Source organism: Ranitomeya imitator, chromosome 4, assembly GCF_032444005.1.
Source record: "Ranitomeya imitator isolate aRanImi1 chromosome 4, aRanImi1.pri, whole genome shotgun sequence".
Taxonomy (NCBI): Eukaryota; Metazoa; Chordata; class Amphibia; order Anura; family Dendrobatidae; genus Ranitomeya; species Ranitomeya imitator.
The window spans coordinates 691,032,726-691,058,736 of NC_091285.1; the positions used below are offsets into that span (position 1 = coordinate 691,032,726).

The 26,011-nt window shown below is 43.1% G+C and overlaps 2 protein-coding genes across 2 annotated transcripts; both read right to left on the reverse strand.

Moving 5' to 3' along the window:
* Positions 1 to 1,984: 1,984 nt before the first annotated feature.
* On the reverse strand, positions 1,985 to 2,617 carry LOC138674731 (beta-synuclein-like). Its single transcript, XM_069762548.1, has one exon. The coding sequence runs from the start codon at positions 2,471 to 2,473 to the stop codon at positions 1,985 to 1,987; it is 489 nt and encodes a 162-aa protein (XP_069618649.1). The 5' UTR covers positions 2,474 to 2,617.
* A 19,857-nt stretch (positions 2,618 to 22,474) lies between these two features.
* On the reverse strand, positions 22,475 to 22,996 carry LOC138674732 (beta-synuclein-like). The gene has a single exon (XM_069762549.1). It carries the CDS (start codon positions 22,982 to 22,984, stop codon positions 22,475 to 22,477), a length of 510 nt encoding a protein of 169 aa, XP_069618650.1. The 5' UTR covers positions 22,985 to 22,996.
* Between the last annotated feature and the right edge of the window lie 3,015 nt (positions 22,997 to 26,011).

A 26,011-nucleotide genomic window follows, 5' to 3' on the forward strand; every position in this document is an offset into this window, starting at 1 on the left:
TTTCATCTGCTTTACAGAACAGTATATTACAGATATGTGTATATACGTATAAAAACAGCAAAATAAGTATCACATTAGAACACTGAATAAACTATTTCACAGGTCAGTCATCCACGACTACATTTTTTTGCGGTTGTTTTTTCTCAACCAAATGACCAGCGTAGTGCCATAGCACAAATGCACAAATTTCTGGCAGTCATTTTGTTAAGAAGTAAATCACATTTTTAGGTGTTTCGCACCATCTCTTTATAAAGTTAGAACATGCTTTATTTATGTAGGTAGACGCAAAAGAATACCATTGGGTTCAATTGAAGGTGGTTGCAACCCCTCTGCTACTGAAGAAGACACATCAGAACAAAATAAATTATAATGGACAAAATTCACCAAAAACCCCGGCAATTATTCTCTGGGAGGAAACCAGAAACAATTTCCCGGGGGGCATTATGACTGCAAAGACAAATCCAATGCATTCATGGGTTCATATTTTATCAAGAGAACCAAAAGAAAGCTTTGTTTCATTATAAAATTAATAAGTCTTTATTAGGAACAAATACACACAATAAAAACATTATAAAAAACGCAAGCACATGACATAGTGCTGCCCGTGCATATAACACAAAAGTGCAAGAAAAGACACCAGGATTAATGAAGTACCCCGCATGAACCGTAAGTTGTATATAAATATCAATTAAACTAATAATGCGGTACAGGCATGCCTAAACCCTATATGCAGCCCCGAAAAAGGGGAAGAAAATGTCAACGTATATCTACTGCCCTATGTGTGGCGTTGGATATATAGCCACCTATCACAGGAAAACCCCCAGCGTTCAGTGCAGTTACCAGTATCAGTATACTTCAAGCCATAAAGATGCCGGATCTAGTGGGCCTGTGGTAGGAGCATAAGGGGAGCATGTCTCACCTGGTGCAGGGTAAACTCCAGAACGCATCCTGACGCACTTTTCGCTGCTTGTAAGCCTCGCTTTGTCAAGGGGGAAGTGTGGTCTGAGTGGCTTGTAGGACCTTAAGTCTCCATGGTGACGCCCCATGTGATCGTCACATGATAGTACCCGCCCCCATGCCGTATCTATGCGGCGCATGCGCGTACCGCTGTCCCAGTCCCCCCGCCCGGGCATATCCAACCGCGCGCACGAGCAGGCACCAGCTGGTCCCGATCATGCTCACAGGAGGACGCCGCTGGACGGGAGCGGGTGACCGCGGAGAGAAGGGGCACGCATGCGCACCACGACTGGGGTATCTGTATTTCATAAATATAACATATACCCGTCCAACGGTGAAAAACAAAACATAAATAAACAATAAAGGCTGTTCCCTTGGGACAGGGCTCCATGGTGAGAAGAATTCTCTAAACAGCATCTGGTCTGTAGTCCATGTTAACCATTTGTCGGCCATTCGTACTTATTTCACGTAAAGGGGACCCAGACTCTATAGCCGTATTTCCTTGCCCAATGGAGATAGAGCCTACATTATGTATAAAGAAAAGGTGAATTAAAACCAAACACAAAACACACAATAAAATGCGATAAAAAACAGGATGGAAAGGAAAAGGAAGGAGGCCAGGGGTTATTTTTTGAACGATATATATGGGAAAATTACTTCACAAATATGGGGCAAAATTCAGGGATTCATTTAGACCCGCCGGTTTCATGGTTCCAAGCGTCACTATCCATTTGAGTTCTCGTTGTGCTAGTATCTTTTTTTATATTTCCCCCTCTAATACCGACATGTACCACCCCTATACCCCTAATTTTAAAGTCCTTAGGGTTGCAGTTGTGTACCGTTCGAAAATGTCTAGGTATTGTTTTGAGGGATGACACGTCCTCCATTGACTCCGCAGCACAAATATCTCGCACGTGTTCTCTAATGCGTAGTCTCAATTCCCTTGACGTGAGTCCTACGTATATAAGGGGGCAACTACAAGTAGCGTAATAAATTACGTTCTTTGTTCCACAAGAAATGTAATCCCTTATCTGGAATTTCTTATTAGTATCTTCATTATCGCTATCTTGGTGCTGAAGCTGCTGGTGACTGGATCCAGAGTGAAGGGATGTTCTGCTTCTGGTTCATATTCCTGGTAATCATCCTGGGGGGCTTCCTCGTAGCTCTCCCCTTCTGGCTCCAGCAGTGGTTCAGCGGCAGGTTCTTCCAAAGCTTCCTGGCCTTCTTCTTCAGGCTTAATATCTGTGGGAAATTCATCCTTCTTCACTAGGCCGGTGGCTTCACCAATGTTCGCAGCTCCAGACATGACGTCCCCACCCAGCTGAGATGCCTGCTCTTTGGTCTTCTCAGCCACCGAAGCCACTCCTTGTACTACTTCATCTCTGGCTTTGCTTCCCACATATAAGACACCTTCCTTGGTCTTCTCCGCAGCTTCTGCTACCCCTTGCTTGGTTTTCTCAGCTGCGGCCACCACCCCTTCTTTTGCTTTGGAAAAGCCTTTAATAAGCACATCCATTTTGATCTGTTGCAGTCTTCTCAGTCCCAAGCTTTTTCCAGGTCTTGTTGCTTATCTGGAAGAGGCTGCCTGGGGTTCAGAGGGTAAATTGGTTTTAGTCCTTTCTCTATGTAATGATGACGCAGAGGAGGGTTCAGATGTAGAGATCTCGGGGTCCCTCAGCGCCCGGCAGTGTCAGTGCTCCAGTATTGGTCATTTTATTAGACAACAAATCCTCTTTATTGTCCCTAAAACCTTGTAAATTATTTACTTGAGATGGAATTGAGACCTCAAGGGAACCTTGTAACTTAGTTTCTCCAGTGGAAAAATCCGACTTGGAGGAAAATGTCTTTGATTTTCTTTCTGCTTTTAGTTTTGTATTAAGTCCTGTTAGTTTGTTTTTCTTCAAGTAATATTTACATTACCTGAGAGAAGAGCTAGGGGCTTCCTTTTCCAACCTTGTTATAATCTCTTTATTCTTTCTACATGTAAGTATCAAGAGAAATTCAAACAGGAAAGCGTTTCATAGAGTAATGGATTGACCATTGGTATCACGGTTGGGAGTGGGGTAACCTCGAGGCGCCGCAGACACCCACACTGGGCCAATTCCCATATTGGGTCAAACTCTGAAATATTTGTTGGCACAATAAACAGACCAACTAAAAATATCTAACCACATCACCAAATCTTGTATAAAGGGCCAGTAACCTGCTGGATTCAGCTGGGAACCCTGAGCAGAAGACAGAATCCGGTGATCAACCACTCCTGTCTTCTATTAATGCCGGATACATTGCCATTCAGCGCTATGTAGGGAACCTGAACATGGGCAATGCTTCTGTGGGGCCTGGCAACCCCGTAATCGCTGGCTATCTGCCGGCTGAGCAGGCCTAGTGAGTTCTAGCAGATCCAGATCTGCTCTGTCAGAGATTTCTTACTCATGGGCTGTTTTATCCTGTAACTGGGGCTCCTATGGATGTCCCTGGTAACGGTGGAAAAGGTGATCCCTGAAGGGAAAAAAATGGATCTCGTGGGGGTGGGAATTAATATATTGTCTTCTCAAAAGTCTTTACTTCATGAAAAAAGTGTGGAAGTTAAAAATTAAAAACCAGTACATTAGGTATCCACACAACTGTAATAACGGGAAGAGTTCAGGTTATCTGGAGGTCAATGTAAAATTCTCATATATATCCAAATCCAATATTTACCGTGAGGGCAATGGATTTTTTATCCCCTAAAACGGCCTTAAATTACTTGTCCTGCATAACACGATGTCAGTCAGTGGGGGCATGGCTGCTGAAAGAGCAAGGACAACATGGACGACAAAAAGCCAATTTCAGCCGAACGCGTTATTGTACGTAAGGACTCTCCGACAATGGAAGTGTGAGTTTCCATCTTTACGATTTGCTGGTTTCTTAAGTAATGACGTTCTAGCAGCTTCTCCTTTCTTTGTGAACGATATTTTCACAAGATGAAGAACTCGTTCTCAGAACAGGAACCGCACAGACTGTGTATTTAGTCTTTAGAAGATCCAGTTTTATTGTATGCAGATCTTGAGCTTAGTCGGTAATGGAGGACACAATATATAGTGGACCTCTAATTTTCAGATGGCAGCGGGGTTATTGTGGGTTGTAGGATTCTCTGATCAGCTGCATTTCACTTCTGAACGTCTTACCGTATAACACTCCCATATGCTAAGGTAGCGAGGGCCAGCGTTCAGGGGACGCTCAGGAGAAATCTTGGCGACTGTAGAAGGTGAAGGATAGGAGATCTGGTGGAGACCAGAGACATTGGGAGATCAGTGTAGGGTGGAAACGTGTTCTGGAAGTTTGTGTGCAATTGTTACTGATTATTTTAAAGGCATGTGTTATACAAGGGGAGTAATCGGGTGCGCTTAAACCCTTTAAAGACATGAATTTATTACTCAATAAACACCATGCCCTGTACCCAGTATAGATAAAACAGGAATTGATATGAAGACCAATACTAAGCACTAAATATCTGACTGATGGTGATAAGACATGGTGCTGGGATAACCGCTGCCTCAGTGGTTGGATCAGATAGTATTGAGAATTATCAGTAATTAATGCCAATAACCCAGGTCCTATCACAAGAGGCCCTGAGATCAATATTAGGCTGTACCTGGCTCGCAGCGGAGGTTGGTACCCTAGTGTAACGGGGTTTGGTGCCCCCGCTCCATGGCGGCATGTCCTGATTAGCCCTAGTTGCCAGGCATAGATATACTAGTCTGCACAACATGGGCACTATTCTCGACTAGACAGGGCACATAAGCACACCATATTTTAAGGTAATGATTATCATTTTCCGGAAGTCTTTGTGTCCGTCCCCGATGTCTCTACGTGTTTTCCCTAAAAAGTGGATCATCAGGAGGCCAAATTAGAGATGATAGCGAGAACTGCAGATAAACAGGGTGATCAGGAGGCCATTGTGATATGCCTGGGCTATGAAGCATGGAGTATAAATATGGTTCCCAGTGATATAATGCGCCCACTCGATACTGTTCACATGGGCAATCGCCAGTCTTCATAGTCCCCTGTACTTAGGTGTGCCTGCCCTGAATGCTCTGACCGTAGAGGTAGAACATGCGCTGCTTCCTGCTACACCATGTAGGGGATGGAAACAATGTGCGTATGTGCCGGTGGTAGTCGCGGTAAGTCGGATGTAGTGCTTGCACAGCGCAGGTGTCGCTGACCAGATACCGGAAGCTGCATCTTAGCACTCCATGCTGGAACGTAAGGATGGAGTGGTCCTCGCCAGGGTGACTGTTGGGACCTGGTGGTTAGGCCAATAATGGACCTGGTGGTTAAGAGCACCCGGAAAGACCTGATAGTAACAATAACACAGGACAAGCTCTGGGAAGTGGGAACTCTGCTGACCGCAATCCCTAATCCTATCACACACACTAGAAATAGCCGTGGATTGCTCCTAACGCTCCCTATGCAACTCGACACAGCCGAACAACTAGCTAGCCCTAAAGATAGAAAAATAAAGCCTACCTTGCCTCAGAGAAATTCCCCAAAGGAAAAGGCAGCCCCCCACATATAATGACTGTGAGTTAAGAAGAAAATCACAAACACAGAGATGAAATAGATTTAGCAAAGAGAGGCCCGACTTACTGAACAGACCGAGTATAGGAAAGATCACTTTGCGGTCAGCACAAAAACCTACAAAAAGCCACGCAGAGTGTGCAGGAAAAAAAAAAACCTTCCGCACCGACTCATGGTGCGGAGGCGCCACTCTGCATCCCAGAGCTTCCAGCAAGCAAGACAAAATACACAATAGCAAGCTGGACAGAAAAAATAGCAAACAAGAAAATAGCAAGGAGGAACTTAGCTTCTGCTGGAGTAAACGGGTAACCAGAACGATCCAGGAGCGAACTAGACCAATACTATAACATTGACAGCTGGCATGGAGCAATGATCCAAGTGGAGTTAAATAGAACAGCCAGCTAACAAATTAATCTCGTCACCTGTGGAAGGAAACTCAGAAACAGAGGCTCCACCCACAGCCACCAGAGAAAGTCCATGGACAGAACCAGCCGAAGTACCATTCATGACCACAGGAGGGAGCTTGACAACAGAATTCACAACAGGTGACGTCAGACAGGGCGGTCCATGCTGGAACATAAGGAAGGAGTGGTCCTCGCCAGGTTGACGTCAGACAGGGCGGTCCGTCAATGTACGTTCCAAGGTGGAGCACAGACAGGGAAAGTGCCGGAGAGACAACAGGAGCAGTTTGTGTCCAGGGCCAGAGCGATCAGTCCCTGCAAAGCGAGGCCGGGGCATGGGGAGAGAGCGGATAATGTCTACCCCCAATCCTGGGATATGATGTAATTGCTCCCAGTGTGCATGGTGGCATAGCCCAGAGAGGGACAGTCTGGTAATATAGAATATATACTCAGCACACTCCAGGAAATCTGATGCAAAAGGGGTGTTTATTACATACAGTATTTATATTTACCAACGTTTCGGTCTGTGAAGACCTTCATCAGTGTGCTCTAAAGAAAATAACAAAATAACATTTGCATAGACCTAAAAGGAAGAAAAAACAAAAGTATATGCAAAACGGACATAAATTCATGGTCATATAGGTTCTGATGATAACCCAGCGATATTGTAATATCATTGCTCACATGTGTGACTGATGATGGATAGTGGTACACATATGGCCGTAGCACTGTGCATACATGAAACTCAACATAGTATTTCTTTATAGAAAACTAGATGGCAGCCCGATTCTAAAGAATCGGGAGCCTAGAATCCATATATACTTTATTTATTCAAATGTAAGAATAATACAATTAATAAATAATAGTAAGAAAGAACAAAAAATGGCTGCACTCACCAGCTCTTGACAATTCTTGTTATTTAAGGTACAGTTACACAGGATCCATGAACATGCTTATAAGGGGAGGGATGAAAGACATCAGACGACAACTTTGCTTGTTGTGGCAAATGCCACAACAACGGCTTACGTGCGGCATCGGCGTCTTTTTGCTCTGCATTATTAGTATACTTTATATCAGACCTAATCTTACGTGCGCCATCAGCTGCTTTGGGCTCTGTGTCATTAGTATCCTTACTATTAGAGCTCATGTTGGCTAAGCTAAACAGCTTTAAGCGTGGTGGTGGCAAACAACAGGTTAATAAGAGGCAGTGTCAGGTAGTAGGAAAATAGCCAGTTAATAATAGGCAATAGTTCTTTGCAGGAATGCAGATATTAATAAATAGGCAGTTTATATTGCAGAGAAATTGCTGGGCAATAATGGACAATGTCCTTATGTGGCAAATAATAGAGCAATATACCCAATGTGGCAAAGAAGAGGTTAATAAACCGCAGTCTCTCAGTGTAACAGTCAGTGAATAATAGGCAGTATATGGAGAAAACACCAAACAAAAGTTCAAAATTGGTGTGAAAATGTCACTGAACCACTTCACAACTAAATATATATATATATAGTTTTGGTAAATGGTATTATCATTTTTTTGACAATTCGGCAGGAGCTTGAAGAGCAACGTCACTGGGCCCGCCTCCACGCAGTAGAAACTTGCTGTGAGGTAAAAATTCAAAAATCACACCAAAATGGCGGGCGGAGTGTGTCACAGTACGGCACGTTTCTGATTGGTCGCTCGCAGCAGGCGGCAACCAATCAGACACTGGACACTGTTGACGTCACTTAGCTCCGGACATTAGCTCCGGACATTAGCTCCGGACATTAGCTCCGGACAAAGCCACGGAAGTTGGCACAAATTGCAGGAAGTAGTATTCTAGGCAATTATATATTAGTTATGAAATAAAGATATTAAAATAGAATATAATAACGGCGCTAGACTGAGTGCACAATGGCGAAAAACCCGGTGGGGAAAAGAGGGAATGTACATACCTATTGTTTTGAGCCGAGGGGTGTGAGCTAATCACCCTTTATACAGAGAGTTTGCATCTACAAAAAGAGATCCGTATATGTGTTTATACTGATATACAGGGTGTATACTAGTTATGAGGTAGAGGGGTGCACACACCAGGCACTGGAGTTTAAACAGGAATAGCTGTTTAAAATAGAGGGCTGACACTAGCCGGTCTATGGAAGGAATAGGTGTCATTTTACTAAAAAGCCAGGACCTAAGAATATATAGATATAGTGTATAAGATCTAGAGGTGTAAACCTACCGAGCGCTGTAAATAACACAAGGAAGGTCTTGAAAGTAGAGGGCTAAGCAAGCTGATCTACAAGGAATAATGATGCTGGTTAGTGGCGCTGAACTTAGTGATACAGCTGGCATCCGAGTATCGGGAACCGTTGAGCTTACCGTGCCTGTAGCAGGCTGGAGGGTGGGAGAGGAGACGCGGTATCCACCGTAAGTCCGAAATGCTGCCCGCATGTCCATCGTGCTCGGTATTTGAAGCAGAATGCGCGCGCTGAGACCGGAGTGAAAACCGGAAGTCCTGAAACCGGAAGTGACGCGCGGATACTAGGAGGAGCGGTCTCATACCGCGTGTGTTCCAAGGGGAGAGAAGGGGGTGGTGCTACTGCGTTCCAGGGGGCGGAGACATAGCGCATCACCGCAGACAGAATGAGAGGAGGCGGAGTCATAGATGGAAGGCTCAATATGGGCGGCTCTGTGGATGAGACAAATAGTATGGTAAACAGCAAACATGGGAGATATCTGTATAAGAATGTGACCCAACCGGATCGGTGTGAGAATGTGACATGGTGAAGCAGTAATACTCAGAGTATATGACTCACTCGGGGATTATATGGCCCAATATAGGATACAGCCAGACGGATATAGTGATATAGTTATACTCAGAGTATATGTATCATGGGCTACCTTGTGTCAGCAGACATATATGTAAATCGACAAAGAGAAGAGGTTGTATGCCTCATGAGTGCAGAATCTTGCAAAATGAAAATGTTATACCCTATAAATGTATACAATGAATGTACAGATATACTTCATACATATAATTATGTCCCTTGCAAACAAGCACCTTGTTATATAAATGACTGTAAGTCATAGTCTTTATTCAGTCCCTTAGGACTCGATGTGTTAAGTTCATGAATCCAGAAGGCTTCTCTACGTTTCAGTATGGCGATGCGATCGCCGCCCCGACGTGGTGGTGGTATTTGTTCGATAACTTGGAAACGTAGTTGCGACACTGTGACCCATGGAGATGAAATGATGTGGGATGGGAAGGAGTAAATTTTTACATCTAATCGTGGACTTATGCTTGGAAATCCTGTCCTTGACTGCTTGTGTGGTCTCCCCCACATACAATAGGCCGCACAAGCACTTGATCAGGTAGACCACGAAATTAGTTACACGTAAAAAACTTATTAATACTGTAGCTTTTTCCTGTATGTGGATGATGGATGAAGTCTCCCTTCAAAACGTTATTGCATTGATTGCAACCTAAGCAGGGAAAAGTGCCTGTTTTTTGATGGCGCAGGAACTGTTGAGTGAGGGGAGGTCGGGATGGACCAATGTCCGCCCGAACTAAAATGTCCCTAATGTTCTGAGGGTTTTTAAAACAGGGAAGAAAGGGATTTTTAAATTCCTCAACAGTAGGATATGCTGTTTTAAGAATGTGCCAGTGTTGACGGGTGGCTCTGTGAATGCGGTATGCTGCAGGGTGATATTGATGTACAAATGGAATTCGGTTTCCGGCCAAAACTTCTCTTTTATTGGCAATATTCTGAGAAATACTCAGGGTTTGTGGAGGATAGCCTCTGTCATGAAATTTGGATTTCATTTCATTGACTCTTATTTCTCTGAGTGGGATCAGAAACTATTCTTTCTACTCTACGTATCTTGGATTTTGGTATAGAGTTTTTCATATTCCGGGGGTGAAAACTATCATAATGTAATAGACTATTTTGGTCCGTCGGTTTTGAAAAGAGGTCCTTGGAGAGGTTGCCGCTATCGTCCTTTATGACTAGGGTGTCAAGGAAACTGATTTGATTGCGGTGATTTGTCATGGTGAAGTCGAGGCCTGGCCAGGACATTTTGAGGAAATGAAAGAAAGATTCAAGAGTGGAGAGGTCACCTTTCCAGATGCAAAATATGTCATCTATATATCTCTTCCATATTACCATATTGAGTACGGAAGAGGTTGTGAGTATAGATAAGAAATGGGCCATGTACGCATTTGCGTATGGGGGCGCAACATTTGATCCCATAGCACATCCTTTTATCTGGTGTCCTCAAAAAGAAAAAAATTGTTAGTAAGGACGATGGATAGTAGGTCAATGCAGAAGTCTGAGAGTGGGGTCCATATTTGAGGTAGATAGGAGCCAGCGGGTGGTCTCAAGCCTGCTGGAATGAGAAAAGATGTATACTAGTCCTTCACGTCGAAGGAGACAAGAATGGAGTCAGGATGTACAGGGCTAATGGTGCGGATGAGGCTCAAAAAGGATGCTGCGTCCAGGAGGAAGGAGGTAGTGTTGCGAATTAGTGGTGTAAGGATCCTCTCAAGATAAATGGAGATTGGTGCTAAAAGAGAATCTGTAGAAGCAACAATCGGTCTCCCTGGTGGGTTTTGTAGATTTTTGTGTTTTTTCGGCAATAGATACAGTGGTGTTCAAAAGTCCTGCATAGGCGTGAAGAAAACTGTTTCATACTTCTGCATCTCTACAGTGAAACTGGTGGGACAGATATGTTTTTGTAATCCCTCATTGTATGCCATACTCATTTTTGAATGTCCCAAGTGTATAAATTGTTATGGTATGTGAATTTTTGATGATTTTTTTTTTACAGCATAACCATACCTACACTAGTACAGTGTGTAGAATGGTGAACAGGTTTCTAAGTTCACTAACTTCCAATGCAAGTTCACACAGACTTAAATTTTACTTTTTAAGATTTATTATTTTTTATTTAATTCAGAGTGTTGAGCAGAAGGCAGCATTTTCCTATTAAGGATGTCTATGTATTTTTTTGCATCAACCATACCCTCCACAATGTGAAGCCTTCCAACACCATTGGCTGCCATACAGCCCCAGACCTGTTATGATAAGGTAATTCAGTACCACAATGGACATAGAGGTCAGAGCACATACAGTGACCTGACAATAACCCAAAAACATAGAACGAGCTCTGAGACGTGGGAACTCTGCTGACCGCAATCCCTAATCCTCTCCAACCACACTAAAGGCAGCCGTGGATTGCGCCTAACGCTCCCTATGCAACTCGGCACAGCCTGAGAAACTAGCTAGCCTGAAGATAGAAAATAAGCCTACCTTGCCTCAGAGAAATCCCCCAAAGGAAAAGGCAGCCCCCACATATAATGACTGTGAGTTAAGATGAAAAGACAAACGTAGAGATGAAATAGATTTAGCAAAGTGAGGCCCGACTTTCTGAACAGAGCGAGGATAGGAAAGATAACTTTGCGGTCAACACAAAACCCTACAAAAACCACGCAAAGGGGGCAAAAAGACCCTCCGTACCGAACTAATGGCACGGAGGTACACCCTCTGCGTCCCAGAGCTTCCAGCAAGCAGAAAAAAACAAATAGACAAGCTGGACAGAAAAAAAAGCAAACAAAACAGCAAAGCAAAACTTAGCTATGCAGAGCAGCAGGCCACAGGAACGATCCAGGAGGAAACAGGTCCAATACTAGAACACTGACTGGAAGCCAGGATCAAAGCACTAGGTGGAGTTAAATAGAGGAGCACCTAACGACTTCACCAAATCACCTGAGGAAGGAAACTCAGAAGCCGCAGTACCACTTTCCTCCACCAACGGAAGCTCACAGAGAGAATCAGCCGAAGTACCACTTGTGACCACAGGAGGGAGCTCTGCCACAGAATTCACAACACAGACCATTACTTTCATAGGATGTTTCACAGAGGAGCTCAAACACTCTGGCTTGTACTCTTCATGTGGGAACCTTCTCACATAAGACGTGCCATCATTTCCTAAAATGCAAAAAGTGCTTTCATCACCAAATAGCACTTTTTCCCACTCCTCCTTCCTCCATTTTAACTATTTCAATGCCCACAGTTTTCGTCTTTGTATGGCTGTCATCAATGGCTTCTTTCGGGCCTTGCACCCTGTCAATCCTGCTTCCAAACATCTCTTCCTAACAGTTGATGTTACTACCTCAATATTGCACTTTTCTTGCCATTCTCGCAGAAGCTGAGGACAGGTGAGCTTTCGATTGGCAAGGGATGTTCTTATCAGTACTCTATCCTCCCTTTTAGTTGACTTTCTGGGCCGACCAGATCTGGGCCTGTCCTGGGTGATTCCAAGCTGCTTATGTTTCTGCAAAATTCTTACGACTGTACTGATTACAGCCGACCTTCCTTGCGATCTGGGGGCCAGTATCGCCCTATTCATGTAGCACCACAAGTCGCACACGATCCTCCGCTGACAAAAATCTGAAGGCTCCCATCATAAAACTCTACAGTATGATTCACTAGATAGACCTACAGATAAAACAAACAAACAAAGCAGCAAATGTGATGCAATGTAATTGGCTGCCATATCCCGGTTATGATGGTCTCAAGAACCTCATCTGTGATTGGCTAATTTTGGATCTGAAGCTGTACAATGTTTAGTTATGCTTTCAATTCCCATATTGTTGCAATAATTTCAGGCAAAACTGCTTCAAAAGCTAAAAATATTACAGGGAAAGAATGCAAAATTGTATTCTGAACAAAACGATATATAATATGTCATATTAGCATAGAAAATATTCGACAGAAAACGTTTAAAACTTGAAAAATCAATCAATTTATCCTATGCAGGACTTTTGAACACCACTGTATATATAACTGGTGTAATGGGATTTTTTTTTTTGTTAAAAACTCGCGGGTCTTGGTGTCTAATATGCCCTGGTGTTAGAAGCGGTCGAGGGTAGTTTTGATAAGGTCTTGTATTCGACCAGTTGGATTGGCTGATAAAGCCCTATAAGTGGTTTAGTCACTCAGTTGGCGGTATATCTCGGATTTATACAGGGATTTATCCATTACAAAGATGGCACCCCCTTTGTCCGCGGGTTTGATAACAAGATCTTTATCTTGTTAAAGGGATTTAAGAGTCTGTCTTTCTGGTGTGGATAGATTAGGGGGATAGCGTAGTTTGCCTCTCTCCGTTTCCTGATGTAATTTTTGAAATGAAGAATTGACAAAGTCGATGAAGGTTTCTGGTGCATGGGAGCCTGAAGGTGGTCTGTAGTTACTTTTATTGTGTAGACCCAGACTGGATATAGAAATGTTGGTGGTTTGAGTGACTGGTGGAATGATGACGGTGGGGTTGTCAGTCTCACAAAAATGTAATTTGAGTCGAAGGGTCCTGTAAAATTTTTGTAGATCCATATCAAGTCTAAATGTGTCGTTTTTGTAACTTGGGCAGTAAGATAGGCCCTTTTGTAGGACACTATACTCAGCTATACCTAAAGATTTTGAAGAAATAGTAACCACTAAAGAATTCCTACCTGGGAACGAGTCACACGTACTAGGTCCATATTTCTTTGTCCGAATCCCCCGTCTGGTCCTCTTCTGCTGCTTGATCGTCTTGGTCTGCCTAAAAAATGTCCTCGGTTTGGATGTCTTTAGATTAGTAATATAGATTGGGTTAGGAGTACCTATAAGGGGGATTTGCAATTAATGATGACATAAATAAACTGGATGTGATAGATAATTTGTGTGTGAGAGATCCGGGGCCAAGTAGCCTGATAGGTGAAAGATAAGGGACACATAATAGCGTCACACACTAAGGTACAGATGACGATATCATGATATAGGTATCGCAGGAAGTGATGCATGATGAAGGGAAACTGTTCCACCCATTCAGACTGAAGGACTACCAAGGAGTAGTAAGTTATTAGCAGCAAGTGTAAGACATCCCTTCATGAAGTCCACCTGGGGTTTGTGATTGTAGCCTAAAAATCTGCTCCCTTTTATATGAATATTGTCCAACTCTCCCCCTCTTGCTTTGGCATTATATTCGACCATACAGAAGGAGATGTCGTCTAAGCGTCCATTATGTACGGGAACTATGTTCCCACCATTGTACGGCAAAAAAATACACGGCACTCTTACAAATGACAGGATGTGGTGCCTAAGTAGGGTATCCAGGACATGACATGTAATGTTAGATAAGTTTGCCACTTAAAAAGCAATATGATGTGAGAATAAGTTCCATTTATTATGCGTCCACCAAATTCGTTAAACGTTTTTGGTCCTGGTAGGGACCTTCGTCAGAACTAAATAGTAGTGTGGTAAATAATTTTATCCAATGTAACATATATAAGTAATTAAAGTCATGAGTAGTGTTGAGCGATACCGTCCAATACTTGAAAGTATCGGATAGTATCGGCCGATACCCGAAAAATATCGGATATCGCCGATATCCGATACCAATACAAGTCAATGGGACATCAAGTATCGGAATGTATCCTGATGGTTCCCAAGGTCTGAAGGAGAGGAAACTCTCCTTCAGGCACTGGGATCCATAGTGAGGTGTAAAATAAAGAATTAAAATAAAAAATATTGATATGCTCACCTCTCCGGCGGCCCCTGGACATCACGCTGGTAACCGGCAGGCTTCTTTGTTTAAAATGAGCGCGTTTAGGACCTGCGAATGACGTCGCGGCTTCTGATTGGTCGTGTGCCGCTCATGTGACCGCCACGCAACCAATCAGAAGCCGCAATGTCATTCGCAGGTCCTAAATGCGCTCATTTTAAACAAAGAAGCCGGCCGGTTACCAGCGTGATGTCCAGGGGCCGCCGGAGAGGTGAGCATATCAATATTTTTTATTTTAATTCTTTATTTTACACATCCCTATTGATCCGATAACGATACCCGATACCACAAAAGTATCGGATCTCGGTATCGGAATTTCGATACCGCAAGTATCGGCCGATACCCGATACTTGCGGTATCGGAATGCTCAACACTAGTCACAACATATCTTCATGACAACATATAGACAGTCTGGAATATGCCATTGCAGAGTGCGAAGATCTTGAAATTTTTGATTGCCGGTCATCTGGCCAAAGATTTTTTTACTTCTCCACAGACAAGGCGGTTATGAACTTTGATCCGCTAATTAGTATTGCGGTACTAGTGCCGAGATGCAAAAAAGACCAAGCAAAACCACACCGACAAACACAATAAGAAAATCCGAAAATATGACGATGGAGAACGACGATAGAAGTCTCTAAAAAATAATGAATGATAAAAACAAGATTAAGAACAATAATTCAAAAACAATGGAATGCAAAAGATGTCAAATAATGCAATGTATGGCGATCACAGGAATGGCGCGAAACTGAGGCTCTCATTTAGGCCACGTGGGTGGACTGTGTCCAGTGTCCAGATCCACCGTGACTCTAACCGTGCTAACCATTGGGCATTTTTCCACCTCGAATGCCTGTCTCAATGGTGTCAATGCCTTTAATCCTCAACTCTCTGCTATTGCAATTATGAAATAATTTGAAGTTTCTTGGTATCGTTTTTAAAGGGAACCTGTCACCTGAATTTGGCGGGACTGGTTTTGGGTCATATGGGCGGAGTTTTCCGGTGTTTGAATCACCCTTTCCTTACCTGCTGGGTGCATGCTGGCCGCAATATTGGATTGAAGTTCATTCTCTGTCCTCCATAGTACATGCCTACACAAGGCAAGATTGCTTTGCGCAGGCGTGTACTATGGAGGACAGAGAATGAACTTCAATCCAATATTGCAGCCAGCATGCAGCCAGCTGGTAAGGAAAGGGTGAATCAAACACCCGAAAACTCCGCCCATATGACCCAAAACCAGTCCCGCCAAATTCAGGTGACAGAGTCCCTTTAATCAAGTGATGTCAACCTGATCTTTTGCAGCTACAATGCCCCGCACATGCTCCCTGACCCGGACCTTCAGTTGACGTGTCGTGTGTCCAACATAGATCAGGGAGCATGGGCGTACTGCATAGTATATTACATTAGTGGTGATACATGTAATCCGCTTCTTTATCTTAAAATTATTTTGACCAGAAGAGTCACAAAAAGTGTCACTCCGATCAATGTTGACACAGGCCACGCAATGACCACAAGGGGTACATCCATGCCGAACTTTAAATTTATCCAAGAACGTCTGAGAAGTTATATGATTGTAGTGGCTCTGTACTAAATGATCCCGTAAGTTTTTGGCCCGTCTAAAGGTGATAGACTGTGGTCGTTCAGGTAGTAATTTAGCAATTTTAAGGTCTGCCACAAGAATAGGCCAGGATTTCATAAGGGATGTCCGAATCAGTTCGGCCTGAGAGTTATAGTTGGTCATGAATCGTATTGTATTTAAACCTTGCCCATTATACTTGTTATCATATAGCAGGCTATTCCTGTCAGACCACTTGGCTCTATGGTATGCTCTCTTAATTGCTCTATTGCTATAGCCACGTTCACGAAAACGTATTTTCAATTTCTCCGTCTCCTGTTCAAAAGTCAATTGTGTAGAACAAATACGGCAGAGGCGGAGAAATTGACCCACTGGTACTGAAAGAATCAGATGTTGGGGATGTGAAGAGGTGGCGTGCATAAGTGGCAGTTGGTTTCCTATATATACTGGTATATATTGTCATTGTCACCCCTTTTCAAAATTACATCCAAAAACTCGATCTCGTTGGGATGATGATTAACCGTGAGACGTATATTGAGAGAATTTCCGTTAAGCTCATGTATCAACTCCTTAAGGGCTGGGACTGAACCCTGCCAGACCAAAAAGACATCACCGATCTACCGCGGCCAGGTAAGGACGCGGCCCATCAATGACGACCATTGGTCTGACAGGAAGAGGTACCTTTCCCACAGCCCCAGGAACAGGTTAGCATAGGAGGGGGCAAAAGCTGCTCCCATGGCTGTTCCCTCGAGCTGCAGGAAAAAGGACCCCTTAAAAACAAAAAAATTATGAGTAAGAGTGAATTCGAAGAGCTGAAGCACAAGGGCCCTCATGTTGGGGGAGCAATCCGATGATCCTAGAAAGAATTTTACCGCATTCAGACCATCCGTGTGTCTGATACTCGTATATAACGACTCTACATCTGCGGTAACTAAGAGTGTATCAGGGTCAAGTGGGAGATCATCAACTATACGCAATAGATGGGTTGTATCCTTTAAAAAGTAAGGTAATTCTTCCACTAGGGGCTGTAGAATCGAATCTATCCACTTGTTGACGTGCTCTATGAAGTTCCCTCGACTCGATACTATGGGGCGTCCAGGTGGTGTGTATATTTATGCACTTTCGGGAGTAAATAGAAAGTGGAGATTACTGGCTCAGTAACCTTAAGGGCGGCGGCTAACTCTTTAGTGATAACCTCCACCTCTACAGCAGATGCCAGGATACCGTCAACGACAGCAGAAAAAGAAGCCAAGGGATTAAAAGATAGCTTTTTATAACATAAGGGGTCATTGAGTTGGCGAAAGGCCTCCCGTTCGTACATATTGGTGGGCCATAGAACTACAGGTCCTTCTCAAAAAATTAGCATATAGTGTTAAATTTCATTATTTACCATAATGTAATGATTACAATTAAACTTTCATAAATTATAGATTCATTATCCACCAACTGAAATTTGTCAGGTCTTTTATTGTTTTAATACTGATGATTTTGGCATACAACTCCTGATAACCCAAAAAACCTGTCTCAATAAATTAGCATATTTCACCCATCCAATCAAATAAAAGTGTTTTTTAATAACAAACAAAAAAACCATCAAATAATAATGTTCAGTTATGCACTCAATACTTGGTCGGGAATCCTTTGGCAGAAATGACTGCTTCAATGCGGCGTGGCATGGAGGCAATCAGCCTGTGACACTGCTGAGATGTTATGGAGGCCCAGGATGCTTCAATAGCGGCCTTAAGCTCATCCAGAGTGTTGGGTCTTGCGTCTCTCAACTTTCTCTTCACAATATCCCACAGATTCTCTATGGGGTTCAGGTCAGGAGAGTTGGCAGGCCAATTGAGCACAGTAATACCATGGTCAGTAAACCATTTACCAGTGGTTTTGGCACTGTGAGCAGGTGCCAGGTCGTGCTGAAAAATGAAATCTTCATCTCCATAAAGCATTTCAGCCGATGGAAGCATGAAGTGCTCCAAAATCTCCTGATAGCTAGCTGCATTGACCCTGCCCTTGATGAAACACAGTGGACCAACACCAGCAGCTGACATGGCACCCCACACCATCACTGACTGTGGGTACTTGACACTGGACTTCAGGCATTTTGGCATTTCCTTCTCCCCAGTCTTCCTCCAGACTCTGGCACCTTGATTTCCGAATGACATGCAAAATTTGCTTTCATCAGAAAAAAGTACTTGGGACCACTTAGCAACAGTCCAGTGCTGCTTCTCTGTAGCCCAGGTCAGGCGCCTCTGCCGCTGTTTATGGTTCAAAAGTGGCTTTACCTGGGGAATGCGGCACCTGTAGCCCATTTCCTGCACACGCCTGTGCACGGTGGCTCTGGATGTTTCCACACCAGACTCAGTCCACTGCTTCCTCAGGTTCCCCAAGGTCTGGAATCGGTCCTTCTCCACAATCTTCCTCAGGGTCCGGTCTCCTCTTCTCGTTGTACAGCGTTTTCTGCCACATTGTTTCCTTCCAACAGACTTACCATTGAGGTGCCTTGATACAGCACTCTGGGAACAGCCTATTTGTTGAGAAATTTCTTTCTGGGTCTTACCCTCTTGCTTGAGGGTGTCAATGATGGCCTTCTTGACATCTGTCAGGTCGCTAGTCTTACCCATGATGGGGGTTTTGAGTAATGAACCAGGCAGGGAGTTTATAAAAGCCTCAGGTATCTTTTGCATGTGTTTAGAGTTGATTAGTTGATTCAGAAGATTAGGGTAATAGGTCGTTTAGAGAACCTTTTCTTGATATGCTAATTTTTTGAGACAGGTTTTTTGGGTTATCAGGAGTTGTATGCCAAAATCATCAGTATTAAAACAATAAACGACCTGACAAATTTCAGTTGGTGGATAATGAATCTATAATATATGAAAGTTTAATTGTAATCATTACATTATGGTAAATAATGAAATTTAACACTATATGCTAATTTTTTGAGAAGGACCTGTATATTGCTGCGCTTGTCAGCCGGCTTCAACAGTATGCCTGGCAAATTCTGTAGAGAGCGGAGGCGCTGCCTCTCATCCTTTGTTAAATTATCACCCTGAATGGATTTAGGAATTTTGAGAAAATCCTTGGTCACCACCTGCACAAAAAGGTCTATATTGCTGCAGGTGGATAACGGGGGGAACTTCCTAGAGCGTGGTTTAATTGAGGAAGGGATCCTACCTCCTTCTGGAGTATTATGTTCCTCGGACAACTCCTCCAGGGCCCTTAATGCTGCTTGCTCCTCTTCTGTTGGAAAGATGTGAATTGTCATCAAAGAAGTACCGTTTAAATAACAGAGACCGTGCAAACATGTGCAAATCTTTGATGAGTGTAAAAGAGTCCAGCCCAGCAGAAGGTGAAAAAGAAAGACCCTTCTCTAATAAAGATAAATCAGTAGAAGAGAGAGGGTAATCACTCAGGTTAATTACCTTGTTGCCATGATGGCGATCTAGATTCTGGGAACCATAACGTTTATACGGGTGAAAACTCGAATGATGAATTCTCCTATTAGTGGCACCTGAACGTGTAACCATTGAGGAAGTAGAGGTGTCATGACACAGCTGCATCTTTGTGAAGTGTGGACATCCGTGCCACATTCCGTCATTTTTTGGGGCAGTATGAAACAGCAGTGGTGGTGTCTGTAAAAACAAACTTTGAGGAAAGTGGAGCCCTGTCCTTCATCTGCAACAATTCAGCGGGCAGCTCAGGTTTGTTTTTTTTCACTGGTGATTTTCCTCCTGAGAAGTTCTTGTCCAAGGGGTCACAGCTGGTAAAAAAAAATTGTCACAGGTAATGTTGTGACCCTGCAGTCCAGTAGTCATATCGAGGACTACACGTTTTCCTTGTTTTTTTTCAGGGATGCTGCTTGCAGACTTGCCTGTGTAAATCTGTAGATAACATGCATAGCTAGTTTTTGCATCACAGGCTGCCCAGAATTTTATGCCATATTTGCCTGGCTTACTTGGGATGTATTGCCGGAAGGGGCATTTTCCGCGGAAAGGGAGAAAACGTTCGTCTACTGTCACCTTTGGCCCTGGGTTGAACATCAGTGGAAGGAGCTGCATCCATTTCTCCCAAACATCCCTGATGGGAGCAAGTTTGTCAGATTTTGTTCTGGTGTCTCTGTCAAATCTGAGGACTCTTGATATCATTTGAAACTTTTGAAGTGACATTGTTGCCCGGAAAATATTCCTGCCTGACGATGTGTTCCAGAGACTTAGTGGCCTCATTGCATGATTTGTACACTCCAGCAAGGAGAAGAACACCAATGTAGGCATCCAGGACATAATCATGAAGGTCTTTCACGTGTTGCCATGGACTTTTTTTCCTTCAAGGTTTGTCATAGCAATGACTTTTTTTTTATTGACAATGGCATAAACGGATCAAAACTTGTCTTGATGTCACTTACTCTTGTCACAGCAAACCTTGTGATCCCAGGGGTCATTTTTATGACATTTGCAGCATCTGCCCTGCCATGTACATCTGGAGGTACTGAGCTCCAACTGATCTTGCCACTTTTGGATTTGAATCTATCAGCGAGAGCAGCGTCAGCACCAGTGACCTCCTCATCAGACTGATCAGAACTGTCTGTGTCTTCCGGTTGATACTCCACATCATGTTCCTCCTCAGAAACCTGTTCATCTGTATCAGTTTGCTGCTGTGTGTCCTCTGATTCATTATTGTCTAAGATATAATCCAGAATTTGGCTTACATCAAATCTTCTCATTGTTGCATGTGTAAACTGGAGATGTATACTCTACAAAGTACCAACTCTAAGCTGATTTGGCCATACATGCCTGGACATGTCCCTAACTCAAGTTGTTGGAGGTAGAGCTTGCTGTGGGCTGTTGGTTTATATTGTGTTTATGAGTTCAGTTTTGGGACTTATTATTGTTTTTTTACTCTTATATTAGACCTGGGTGGAAAATGACTGCAACAACACAAATGTTATAATTTTAATGAGAGCATTTTACAATTTAGTAAAATAGCTTTATTTTATTGTATTTTGTTTATCAATAAGTTCCTGAAAAAGTCAAAAAGTCTTGATGCAATAAACAAATGTATGTAGAATTTTGTATGCATTTAAAACCTAAAACGGGTCGGTCACGACTCTAACACTAGAGGAAGGTTAAGCTGGCAAAACTCCTTTATGTATTTATGACAATTTCCTCATCTGTCTCAAGTGCTTTAAAAACGTCAGTGGTCGAGTTGTCATTCTGTGTAGGTGGCATCTTATTCACTTTTTTGTCTTAAAGCTACTAAAAGGGCCTCTACCAGTCATAGTGGGTATGGGTTCATCAAAGTCATCCAAAAGTCCTACATCTTGTAGCATCTGATGATCTACCCAATTCACCGCGCAGTCGTTTGTCCTGTGCCGAGAAATGTCTCCGTCTGAGCTTGCGTGCGAACAGGTTCAAATCCTGGACCACCCGAGACATCAAAATCTGAGCCTGGAACTAAATATGATCCCTTCTGTCAGAAACTGTTGTCTTTATCAGTCATTGTTCTCTGGGACTAATTGATAACATGCGAGTCTTTCTAAATGAAACTCTTCATTGGGTTCATGTGGTTTCTCACCGAGTATCCGAGATCTAGAAAATGGCCTCCTTGTGTGTCGGTAGATGACCAGTCTCTCGGGTTCAATATTGTTCATTTTTGGTTAATTCTTTTTTCTTTTTTTTTATTCCTGTTGCAAAATTATTTGGAACACAAGGACATTGAAAAGATTCTGCATGAATTCTCAGATTCTCATCTGCTTTACCGAAGAGTCACAAATAAGTTCACCCATTTATGTTTTTAGATCTGTGTATATACGTATAAAAACAGCAAAATAAATATCACATTAGAACACTGAATAAACTATTTCAAAGGTCAGTCATCCAGGACTACATTTTTTTTTTTTTTGGTGGTTTTTTCCTCAACCAAATGACCAGCGTAGTGCCATAGCACAAATGCACAAATTTATGGCAGTCATTTTGTTAAGAAGTAAATCACATCTTTAGGTGTTTCGCACCATCTCTTTATAAAAAGTTAGAACATGCTTTATTTATGTTGGTAGACGCAAAAGAATACCATTGGGTTCAATTGCAGGTGGTTGCAGCCCCTCTGCTACAGAAGACACATCAGAACAAATAAATTATGATAGACAAAATTCACCAAAACCCCCGGCAATTATTCTCTGGGAGGGAACAACTTCCCGGGGGGCATTATGACTGCAAAGACAAATCCAATGCATTCATGGGTTCATACATTACAAAGGGCTTTTTGTTCATTTAAACACCATTTTGTTTGGACGATGGCTGGACGCGAAGGATTACCATACATAAAACCACTTCACATGAGGCTCTCTGTACGTGGAGTAGAGGAAGAGCTCAATTTTTGAGAAAAGACATTGGGTAGACCACACTCCTCTTAAGATAGGAAAGGGTGTTGGGGATATGGGGATTTTGTTATTCGTATCTTCATTATAGCTATATTGGTGCTGAAGCTGCTGGTGGCTGGATCCAGAGTGAAGGGCTGTTCTGCTTCTGGTTCATATTCCTGGTAATCACCCTGGGGGGCTTCCTCGTAGCTCTCCCCTTCTGGCTCTAGCAGTGGTTCAGCAGCAGGTTCTTCCAAAGCTTCCTGGACTTCTTCAGGCTTAATATCTGTGAGAAATTCCTCCTTCTTCACTAGGCCGGTGGCTGCACCAATTTTCGCAGCTCCAGAAATGACAGCCCCACCCAGCTGAGATGCCTGCTCTTTGGTCTTCTCAGCCACTGAAGCCACTCCTTGTACTACTCCATCTCTGGCTTTGCTTCCCACATATAAGACACCTTCCTTGGTCTTCTCCGCAGCTTCTGCTACCCCTTGCTTGGTTTTCTCAGCTGCGGCCACCACCCCATCTTTTGCTTTGGAAAAGCCTTTCATAAGCACATCCATTTTGATCTGTTGCATTCTTCTCAGTCCCAAGCTTTTTCCAGGTATTGTTGCTTATCTGGAAGAGGCTGCCTGGGGTTCAGAAGGTAAATTGGTTTTAGTCCCCTCTCTATGTAATGATGATGCAGAGGAGGGTTCAGATGTAGAGATCTCAGGGGTCCCTCAGCACCCGGCAGTGTCAGTGCTCCAGTATTGTTATTTTATTAGAAAACAAATCCTCTTTATTGTCCCTAAAACCTTGTAAATTGTTTACTTGAAATGGAAATGAGACCTCAAGGGAACCTTGTAACTTAGTTTCTCCAGTGGAAAAATCCGACTTGGAGGAAAATGTCTTTGATTTTCTTTCTGCTTTTAGTTTTGTATTAAGTCCTGTTAGTTTGTTTTTCTTCAAGTAATACTTACATTACCTGAGAGAAGAGCTAGGGGCTTCCGTTTCCAACCTGGTTATAAACTCATGTAGGTATCAAGAGAAATTCAGACAGGAAAGAGTTTTATAGAGTAATGGATTGACTATTGGTATCATGGTTGGGAGTGGCGTAACCTCGTGGTGCCGCAGACACCCACATTGGGCCAATTTCCATATTGGGTCAAGCTCTGAAATATTTGTTGGCACAATAAACAGACCAACTAAAAATATCTAACCACATGACCAAATCTTGTATAAAGGGCCAGTAACCTGCTGGATTCAGCTGGGAGCCCTGAGCAGAAGACAGGAGTGGGTGATCACCGGATTCTTTCTTCTATTGTTGCCGGATACATTGCCCTTCAGCGATATGTAGGGAACCTGAACATGGGCAATGCCAATGCTTCTGTGGGGCCTGGCAACCCCGTGATCGCTGGCTATCTGCCGGCTGAGCAAAGGCCTAGTGGGTTCTAGCAGATCCAGATCTGCTCTGTCAGAGATTTCTTACTCATGGGCTGTTTTTTCCTGTAACTGGGGCTCCTATGGATGTCCCTGGTAACGGTTGAAAAAGTGACCCCTGAAGGAAAAAAAATGGATCTCATGGGCATGGGAATTAATATATCGTCTTCTCAAAACTCTTTACTTCATGAAAATATAGTATGGAAGTTAAAAATTAAGAAACAGTACATTAAATATCCACACAACTTTGGTAACGGGAAGAGTTCAGGTTATCTGGAGGTCATAGTAACATAGTAACATACATAGTTAGTAAGGCCGAAAAAAGACATTTGTCCATCCAGTTCAGCCTATATTCCATCATAATAAATCCCCAGATCTACGTCCTTCTACAGAACCTAATTGTATGATACAATATTGTTCTGCTCCAGGAAGACATCCAGGCCTCTCTTGAACCCCTCGACTGAGTTCGCCATCACCACCTCCTCAGGCAAGCAATTCCAGATTCTCACTGCCCTAACAGTAAAGAATCCTCTTCTATGTTGGTGGAAAAACCTTCTCTCCTCCAGACGCAAAGAATGCCCCCTTGTGCCCGTCACCTTCCTTGGTATAAACAGATCCTCAGCGAGATATTTGTATTGTCCCCTTATATACTTATACATGGTTATTAGATCGCCCCTCAGTCGTCTTTTTTCTAGACTAAATAATCCTAATTTCGCTAATCTATCTGGGTATTGTAGTTCTCCCATCCCCTTTATTAATTTTGTTGCCCTCCTTTGTACTCTCTCTAGTTCCATTATATCCTTCCTGAGCACCGGTGCCCAAAACTGGACACAGTACTCCATGTGCGGTCTAACTAGGGATTTGTACAGAGGCAGTATAATGCTCTCATCATGTGTATCCAGACCTCTTTTAATGCACCCCATGATCCTGTTTGCCTTGGCAGCTGCTGCCTGGCACTGGCTGCTCCAGGTAAGTTTATCATTAACTAGGATCCCCAAGTCCTTCTCCCTGTCAGATTTACCCAGTGGTTTCCCGTTCAGTGTGTAATGGTGATATTGATTCCTTCTTTCCATGTGTATAACCTTACATTTATCATTGTTAAACCTCATCTGCCACCTTTCAGCCCAAGTTTCCAACTTATCCAGATCCATCTGTAGCAGAATACTATCTTCTCTTGTATTAACTGCTTTACATAGTTTTGTATCATCTGCAAATATCGATATTTTACTGTGTAAACCTTCTACCAGATCATTAATGAATATGTTGAAGAGAACAGGTCCCAATACTGACCCCTGCGGTACCCCACTGGTCACAGCGACCCAGTTAGAGACTATACCATTTATAACCACCCTCTGCTTTCTATCACTAAGCCAGTTACTAACCCATTTACACACATTTTCCCCCAGACCAAGCATTCTCATTTTCAGGTCAATGTAAAATTCTCATATATATCCAAATCCAATATTTACCGTGAGGGCAACAGATTTTTATATCCCCTAAAACGGCCTTAAATTACTTGTCCTGCATAACACGATGTCAGTCAGTGGGGGCATGGCTGCTGAAAGAGCAAGGACAACATGGACGACAAAAAGCCAATTTCAGCCGAACGCGTTGTTGTACGTAAGGACTCTCCGACAATGGAAGTGTGAGTTTCCATCTTTACGATTTGCTGGTTTCTTAAGTAATGACGTTCTAGCAGCTTCTCCTTTCCTTGTGAACGATATTTCCACAAGATGAAGAACTCGTTCTCAGAACAGGAACCGCACAGACTGTGTATTTAGTCTTTAGAAGATCCAGTTATTTTATTGTATGCAGATCTTGAGCTTAGTCGGTAATGGAGGACACAATATATAGTGGACCTCTAATTTTCGGGTGGCAGTGGGGTTATTGTGGGTTGTAGTATTCTCTGAACTTGTGAACGTCTTACCGTATAACACTCCCATATGCTAAGGTAGCGAGGGCCAGCGTTCAGGGGACGCTCAGGAGAAATCATGGCGAATGTAGAAGGTGAAGGAAAGGAGATCTGGTGGAGACCAGAGATATTGGGAGATCAGTGTAGGGTGGGAAACGTGTTCTGGAAGTTTGTGTGCAATTGTTACTGATTATTTTAAAGGTACCGTATATGTTATACAAAGGGAGTAATCAGGTGCACTTAAACCCTTTAAAGA

Excerpts from the sequence above, each read along its gene's own strand:
- LOC138674731 (XM_069762548.1), bottom strand. The coding sequence starts at position 2,473 with ATGGATGTGCTTATTAAAGGCTTTTCCAAAGCAAAAGAAGGGGTGGTG.
- LOC138674732 (XM_069762549.1), bottom strand. The coding sequence starts at position 22,984 with ATGGATGTGCTTATGAAAGGCTTTTCCAAAGCAAAAGATGGGGTGGTG.